Source organism: Rutilus rutilus (assembly GCF_951802725.1).
Source record: "Rutilus rutilus genome assembly, chromosome: 7".
Taxonomy (NCBI): domain Eukaryota; kingdom Metazoa; phylum Chordata; class Actinopteri; order Cypriniformes; family Leuciscidae; genus Rutilus; species Rutilus rutilus.
This window is the reverse complement of record NC_140221.1, coordinates 16,102,404-16,111,138: the sequence shown is the minus strand read 5'-3', so window position 1 is coordinate 16,111,138 and position 8,735 is coordinate 16,102,404. Positions and strand designations below refer to the sequence as shown.

At 38.9% G+C, this 8,735-nt stretch overlaps 1 protein-coding gene across 1 annotated transcript; it reads right to left on the bottom strand.

Moving 5' to 3' along the window:
• Positions 1-2,286: 2,286 nt before the first annotated feature.
• On the bottom strand, positions 2,287-8,099 carry mymk (myomaker, myoblast fusion factor). The gene is made up of 6 exons (XM_084414004.1): positions 7,896-8,099; positions 6,682-6,796; positions 6,306-6,454; positions 4,837-4,953; positions 4,579-4,719; positions 2,287-3,390 (listed from the first exon to the last, which is right to left on the bottom strand). The coding sequence occupies exons 1-6, from the start codon at positions 8,028-8,030 to the stop codon at positions 3,271-3,273; spliced, it is 777 nt and encodes a 258-aa protein (XP_084270130.1). The 5' UTR covers positions 8,031-8,099; the 3' UTR covers positions 2,287-3,270.
• Between the last annotated feature and the right edge of the window lie 636 nt (positions 8,100-8,735).

Sequence of the window (8,735 nt, the reverse complement as noted above, 5' to 3'; positions counted from 1 at the left end):
GATGTATCCTTCATGGCAGTGTGAGGATATTTGTAAATAGGATTACAGTAGCAGCTACATCACTATGGGTGTGTTTGGAATAGCATACTACTATGCAGTACTGGATACTGTGTAGACTATGCACATTTCTACTGTATGTGTGGAACAAGTGTGTCACGGGTCGGATCCACATAGAAGCAAGTCGAGGATATATTTGCAGCAGTCTTATTTAATTAAGCTAAATAAAACAAAACACTACGGCACACAAGAACTACACAGAAGTAACATAAACCAACTTTTAACACTGAAGACACCCAGGGCTGGACTGGTAATCTGGCATACCATTCGTTTTGTTTTGTTTAATTGACGGCGCTGGGTTAGTGCCGGTGTAATGCAATGGTCAAAAAAAAAGTAAGCGTTAGTTTTTTTTTCCACTGACAGATCGGCCCATGAAACACGTAGATCAGCGGCCCATTGGTTGTTTTCTTGATTGACACTGGGCTGGCCCAATCACATCTTTAAACACCTCCCCCTCTGGGCTTTGAGTGAGCGTGCAGTGTCAAGTGTGTATCTGTCAAAATAGTCTGAGAGATGGAGAAGAAACGCAAGGAATGTGCAGAGAAATAGCGTGAAAAATAGATACAGGCCCTTCAAGCAGACGCTGTAAAATGTGTCAAGATATATATGTTTTCTGCAGCAGCAGGACCTTCATCAGCTCCAGTGGCTGATGAGGAGGATAGTGAGGAGGATCAGGAGAGAGATGAGAAAGTGTAACGTAGAGTCCGCGGTAAGCAGAACTACTTTCAAAACACTTTGGCTATGAGTGTAGGAACCACTGATCTATATAGAATGACATTATATTGATCAGTGGTAGGAACCCATAACCCAGTTACAGATTATTTCCACATCTGCATAGTTGACGATTACAGCAATTTACTAGAAGTTTAATGAGACGCGTTTTTATCCATGTTTTCCGCCAAAATAAAAGCTCGATGCAGTTTCCGTCAAAATAAAAGATCATGTGCTTATCTCTTTCAAGTATAGAAATTAGTACAAAACTAATTATGAGTTTTCTTTATTTTTCGGTGCATTCTTTTTTACAATATATGGATATTAGGCTACTATCATGAGATTAATATTATAACTATTATTATGTAGTAGTGTAATATAGACAGACACTGTTACTAAAAGAGGTTTGATTTTTTTCTTTGTTATACTTGCACACTGAATATGGGTTGGAGCTTTTAATTTTGAACCCTCAAACTGCACCAGATTAATGAATTTAACATTAAAATGCAAAAAAATGTCTTAGGGGGACCATGCCCCCAAACCCCCCTAGAGGTCCACCCACCACAGTTTTACCAAAATTCCTATGAAAAACACTGGTATTGCTATGCCAATGCAGCTTATAGCTTGTTTTTTGGACTCACCACTGTGGAGTATAGTTTGACTGTATTAATAAATTACAATTTTGTACTTATTTCATCTGTTAACTCTCAACTCATTACATGGCATTAGTGGTTTTAATGAATAGGAGTTGAACAAAAACATATTCAAAGGCGTGCAAAGATGGGTGGTGTTTATGATCATATGTAGTGGGCCAGTCTGGGCCAAAATGCCAGGGCCGATTTTCTGTCCCAGTCCAGCCCTGAAGACACCAGACAAAGCTGAACTGAACAGAGGGTTTAAGGTATGTTTACATGACAAATATATGCTTAAAACGGAGAAGCTTTTAGTTTGAGTTTTCCGCATAGAGATGACACCATGGTCAAAATGATCCCCATTCACACTGATCCGCGAAAATGATTAAAAACGCTGTATTAGCATTCCTCATTCAGGAATTAACTGCATTAGCTTAAGCTTTTCATTAGGTTCTTCTACTATACTTCCATACTGGTAAGTACAGTAAGTTTATACGTTTTTAAGAAGCACATTAAGCTTGACAGTAAACATCAAAAAAATATGTCTGCGATAGAAGGAATAGATAGTTGATCTTCTTGGTTTAAATGCATTACCTCAGAAACAAAAAAAGGGGCTGAGAAGTGGAAGAGGGCTGTGGCAGACTGTGAATTCCATGCTGCCAACCAGCAATCTAGATACGTTTGCTTTCGAATGAACCTTGCGGTGTTGGGGCTTGGTGGAGTTTCCTCAGACAGTGTGTGTGTGGAGGGGGGGCAGAGACCACGAACAAAGTGGTTTTAAACAGACAGTGGTCATAATGAAGCCCATAAGTGCTTCACACTGGTGTAATAAAAGTGTAAGGTTACTCTTTTTGGCAGATTAGGACAGACAGCCAGGAGAGTCACGAGTTGCCAGCTTCCCCCCCAGACAAAAACACCTTTCTCTGGGCAAAGGAGCTGGTGGCCTGGCCTCCAGTCAAAGAAGTCTTTGCAGACCAAAATTTCATTCACGTTTGCTGGGAGACTGTTTTGTCTAAAACATGCCGCGTATGTTTGTAATTTTTGGAGAGTGTTAGGAGCGTGCAGATGGACTGACTTAAATGGACTGAAGTCTGAAATCCAATGAAGTTTTAAGAAAGCCACAAGATTTTTCTTTCCTCAACGTTGTAATATAACAGTTAATTTTCCTTGAATGTACACAAACAGACTTATTCAAAATAAATACTGCAATAAATCATAAAAAAACGATTTTATTCAAAAAGTAAAAAAAAAAAAAAAAAGATACATAAAATGACATGAATTTAATGAATAAATATATTTACATAGAAACAATTTCTACAGACCTCCTGATTTACTTAAAGAATGTATCTCCCTCCATCCACCGCTATATATATCAAACCGTTTGTTTGCTTCTTTATAGGTTTAGTTTAGAGTTTAGTTGTACCCAGATGATGTCTGACCTGTCTGGCACAAATAGATGAATATAAAGAATTTAATGGCCTCTTTTACAGTCTCTTAAATGGACATAGACAAGTGGTCCCTACTGAGGAACCTTTGAAAGACAGTTTATTCATTTTGGATAGATAATGTGTCTGCTGTTTTTTTGTGACTCATAAACTTTCCAGCTGTATTTGAGGAGTCAAATCCAGTTTTGGTCTTGGTCTTTTCTTTTCAGATGAACTCTCCTTGTCATGAGGAAAGTCTTCACTGTCACAGTCTTTATCTTGCAATGAGTCTTTAAACATACATTTCAGTACCTTTTCAGTGATTTTGACTACCAGGGCATCATGCTATCCCTACGAATAAGTTGTCCAAGGCATACTTGGCCTGCTGGGAGGTCGTATAACTTTCCTCACTTTCAGGGTGCTGTTAACAGACACAGTTTATTGCATTACATGGTGCGTGGCCGGGATTTGTCTAATGGCAGGCCAGGACCACATGTCCGCATCCAGGGTTTTTGAGGAGTAGTCCAGATAGTCCTTGCTTTTTCCTTCATCTGAGGTTGTGATGTCTGCCATTGAAAAAAGGAGTGTGATTAACATGAGGGACAATCTCTGGGAAATTCAAGGTATAATTCACCCAAAAATGACAATTCTGTCATCATTTAATTTCCCTCATGTTGTTCCAAACCTGTATGACTTACTTTCTTCTGTGAAGAAAGAATTTACATGGTACAGTAGCTCAAATTGCAATGAACGAAGACTCAGGCTTTTAAGCATAAATAGGACTCAAAAGGACCGTAGAAGTATATCATAAAAGTGGTCCATTCAACAAACACTATATTCCAAGTCGTCTGAAGTGATACGAAAACCTTTTTTTGTGACGAACAGACAGAAATTTAGAGAAGAGTCTGTCTACGTTCCGCAGCACTACAAACAACGTCTCTTCAAAGAAGAGCCTCCCGCAAAGAAAAAAGTGTGAATGCCATTGACTGAAATTATCTTTTCAATTACATTTATTTTATGCTTTAGGAATTGTTTGTAAGGCTAAATTACATTGCTTTTGAATTTTATGCAGTATTAAATAAAAGCTATTAAAAAACCATACCAATAAATTATAAAATCAAAAACATACCTATTGTATGGTAGTTATAGCAACAAAACCTACCCTAAACCTAACCCTTATTGTACCCCTTCAGTACAATTAAAAATGACTGTAGGGTTTCATAATTCATTAGGGTTAGTTCCTTACTATAGTAAGTACATGTAGTAACTACGTCACATTAAAATAAAGTGTTACCATTAAGTCATTATACACTGATAATGTCCCCCTCCCAAAATGAATCACTGAGAACACAGACAAGTTTTGTGCACTGAATCAACTGAGTCATTGAAAAGATCTGACTCAAAAGAATGTTTCTCTTAAATCGGACATGGTTATTTCTCTAATGAGCTCTCGTGAACTCTTTTTGACTTTTGGTGAATGACGACTTGCATGGTCTGTTTCTCGAAGGATCGAGTTCACATTCGCTCTAATCAAAGCGTTATGAACAACACTATACATTTCACCTTTTGTGTTCCACAGAAGAAAGAAAGTTTTTGGAACAATGTGAGAGAGAATTAATGATGACATAATTCTTAGTTTTGAGTGAACAGTCCCTTTAAATGCTCACTATGATGACTGTTTGTCATCTTAAAGAGGCTTTCAGTGTAAGGAAAGCACCTCTACAGCTTTGCTCTGATAAAAAGATGCATCATACACAGCAGCAGAGGGTGTAGCATTTAAGTTTGGCTGCATTGCGTCCCGTCCCGGCGTAGCGGTTCTTCTTGGGCAGCAGCAGAATGAAGGACACAGCCAATGACACGTGGTAGAAACTGTGGACATAAGCATATTCCCACTCCTGCAGGAGTAAATGAGCAAGTCATTACCGCAGTTACGCAAACATGCTTTTCTAACAAATTGTGTAATGTGTTCCTCCAGTTGCAGTAGCTGTTTAAGAGCTGCATCATATTTTTACCTCAAAATAGAAGCGAAGCATCAAAGCAAGAGCACCGAAGCAGAACCCTGGCCCCACTTGTTGAGTGTAAACACTTTTGTCTGGATAAAGGCCTTTCTTTTCCTTCATTTTCTGTAACTGGAACAATGAAAAAACAATATTGTAAAACCTTGCGAAAGCATTTGCGGTTGATAATAAAATCTTGAGTTTCCATGTTGTCAATATGAGCAAAATACAATTCCTCATCAAGCTTATTTGAGCTTCGCTCTTATGGCTACATTAATCTGATGCATTTGAAAACAAATATGTTTCTCAATGTTCCGTCCACACTGAGATGGCGTTTTTTCCCTCTTTTTGAAGACACACTCCAAAGTAAATACATGTGAAAACACTGTTTTTGCATTGTAGTGTGGACTGTGAAATCAGAAGAATTCAAAACCGATGATGCATGTTTAGTCCAACCCGATCTCATGGCAATTCGTACAAATTTTACGAGGTGGCTAATTTGTACGAATTCATACGACCTCACCTGAATGAATTCGTGTGATTTTTGCTAAATCGGTCATTATTTTACGAGTTGCCCAATTTGTATGAATTCGTACGAATGACCTACCCCTGACCCCGCCCCTAAACCTTCACTGGGGTTTAGACAAATTAGTCACCTTTTACTCGCTTGTTTACATTGTTTACGAATTGGTCATGAGATAGTGTTGGTTTAGTCATGTGACGCATATTGCACCTATAGACCTTATGCACCAGAGAAACAACCGTGCAGCCATCTTTATCGTTTTTGTGGTAGCTCTTTATATTTTCGCATCGCTGTCGAAGAGTAATTGTATTTACTTATTGTAGAGTTAACGAAAGTTATGAGTGTAATGTTTGAAGCGGATGTCATAACATATGTCAGTAGACCGGGAAGATTTTTAAAATGAGCGCTTCATTCATAAATCCGTAAGATTTTACCTTCATGCTGTGGAAATACAAACCGGAAGACAGAACACAACGAGCGCAGCGCTGAAAAGGGGCGGGGCTACATTAGGTCTATAGATATCTATGTTTATACCGGCATGTACCAGCTACAGTATGTTCTATTCACTTGCACAGTGCTGCTAAAGATAAATGTTTGTTCTTTGTACAATCTTCATATTACATTCCTGCAATGATGACAGAAAATATACTCGCAATTGCTGTCTTGTGGCAAAACGTTGAAGTGTTTAAACCATACATTGAATGGAAAGTGTGACCTGGACACGCCAGTAATTGGTGGGATATTTTGCTGATAAAAAATAATCGAGCCAGAAGACAGTATGAGAACTGTATAATGTCTGGCCTCTCTGTATCGTCTCAGAGGGCTTTTATTACGTTTTAGAAAGAAGATTTAAGCGAAGTTTCAGTGTGAACGAGAAATGTTTGAAAAACGCTTGAAAATGCATGTGGATTAATGTAAACGTAGCCTTAAAAGCACTGCATCTGATGTGTCTCAAACTCACCCATTTGACTGTTATCATGAAGACAGCTGTTCCAATGGGGCCGGAGTAGATGCCGTAGCCCCAGCGGTCCTGGTAGATCCTCACAGCCGAGGTCAACACACCAAACATGGTGAGCGAAGAGCGCTTGGGTTCATCGAAATCTCCCAGTGCTGGATGAGAGCAAATGGACACATATTCTTTACATGACACACCGGAATGCAAGATATAAACACTTGTCACACTTCTCACGAAAAATAGTATTTTAAATCACTTTGTTTGACTGTTTGACCCGTGGGAGTGCACGTGTACTTTATTATAAAAAGATTTATACCTTTACAGAACATTATTGAGATTTGCTCACCATTAGGATATGGAGATGCTATTATTATTTGCTCACCTAGTAGTGTGACCCACATGGAGATAGCTGTGCCATACACGCTGAAGTACTCCAGAATCTCGTACTTCATGATACAGAGAATGGACAAGCCCGGACCATCACACGCATGGTAAATCTGAGAACAGATGGAGAAAACACATGACTGCTAAGTCACCTTGATAGAGAGGTATCTGCTGTAAATGTAAATTTAAAAGGCTCTAGAATAGATTAGATGAAACTTTCCGTGTTCTTGTCTGAAAAAATGTATGAACAAGCCCTTTTTTTTATGGCCGTAGTCAGAGATGCCTCTAGTTGTATTATCAGTTGTGATTCAGATTAGGCCAACTGAAGTAGCTTGAGTTTTGTAAACTTTACTTCATTGGTTGTTTTTGTAATGCATTGAGAATTCAAGGCCATGTCACAAAGAAAGTTTTATTACATTCCAATAAATCCTTTTCAATTGTTTTTCTACCTGAAGTTAGATCCATCTTTGACCATTGCACCACTTCTCAACTTTTTCTGCATCTTGTTAAGATGACATGTCAAGGTAAAATAAATAATATACCTAAAATTCGCTTTAATTGAAATGAAAATATCATACCTGTTATGTAGGTTTTTTGCATGTTTAAAGTTGTTTTAAGTTAGATTCACCATTGTGTCGCGTCACGCACTAGCACTACATTAAGACAGTGTGTCAACTTTAAAAACACATTATTTTCTACCATTCATTTTGCGCTGCTTTTGACATTTTCAAATGTAAGACCGTGTTCTGTGTGGAGGGCCCCTTAAAGAGTTTGTTCACCCTAAAAAATTAAGTTCTGTCATAATTTACTTGCCCTCAAGTTGTTCCTGTATGACTTTCTTTCTTCTGCTGAACTCAAAAGAATATATTTTGAAGAATGTCGGAATATGGGCCAGATTGACGTCCATAGTATTTTTCAATGGGGCCCATAAACTTTTTGGTTACCCATATTCTTCAAAATATCTTCCTTTGTGTTCAGCGGAAGAAAGAAATTCAGACAGGTTTGGAACAACTTGAGGGTGAGTAAATTATGGCAAATTTCACTTTTGGGTGAACTATCCCTTTAAGCACAAGTACATCATTACTAATGACAGATACACAAGCTGAAGATACTGAAATCTCTTAGTACTGAATATTTCTCCACACATCTTTCAAATGAATAAAGAAAATGCTGTTTTTCATTACACATCAATAAAAGCACCCATTATCTTACCGCTATGAAGAACATTGTGAAGAAATAGACCATGGCCTCCATGTGGAAGCCCCTCTTGGCGGCCACACTGGCGGCAGGCAGGAACACCAAACTGCTGATGGTGGGCAGCAACATCTTGGCGATAAACGCTCCCATTGTGACCCAAATAAAAGGATTTGTCGACAACTTGTCTGTTTGTTTTAAACCACCAGGTCTTTTGGAGAAACGACCGAGAGAGTGAAGAAGGAACTCTCACATGCTCACAACCTCCTCTGGAGGATCTTTAAAGTTTAAATGGCTCAGAGGGGTATGTATACGCACTGTCATCAGAACGGCAGCTGTCTGCGTGAGGACTGGGAGAGGCCTGCAATCACATGGCACGCTTCTGTCACACATGTTTGGGATTGTGGAACAACAGCAGCGGGACAAAAGTGAAGCTATTTGTGGTGAACTTCACAATCTATGGAATCACAGAGTCAATGCTGAGTTAAAGTGTTTCCACGCATAAAAAAAAATTGCTAGTGCGCCATTGGGCGTACAGAGAATTCTTTGAAATGTATTTTTCTCTGGTCAGTCTGGACGGCAATGTGTTGAGTCTCAGACATTGAGCTTCTCATGGGTGAATCGATCCTCAGCAGTGGCTATAGAAACAGCTGTCTCTTTTGGGTTATTGACATTGGCCTCGCGAAAGCACCTGGATGCGTCATTGCAAATCTGTGTTTGACGTGAATGTGGTTCTGAGGGTAAAAAAATGTGAATGGTTCTGGTAAGGTGTAGGCTTAAGATGTTTGTGTTAGAGACCTGTGAGTCTTGTGTAGACCCATACCAGATGTACTGATAGACCAAGAGCCTATTAAATGA

Excerpts from the sequence above, each read along its gene's own strand:
- mymk (XM_084414004.1), bottom strand. The coding sequence starts at position 8,030 with ATGGGAGCGTTTATCGCCAAGATGTTGCTGCCCACCATCAGCAGTTTG. Across the intron at positions 6,797-7,895 it reads TCACAATGTTCTTCATAGCG|ATTTACCATGCGTGTGATGG; the intron begins GTAAGATAATGG and ends ATCTGTTCTCAG. Across the intron at positions 4,720-4,836 it reads TGCTTCGCTTCTATTTTGAG|GAGTGGGAATATGCTTATGT; the intron begins GTAAAAATATGA and ends TTACTCCTGCAG.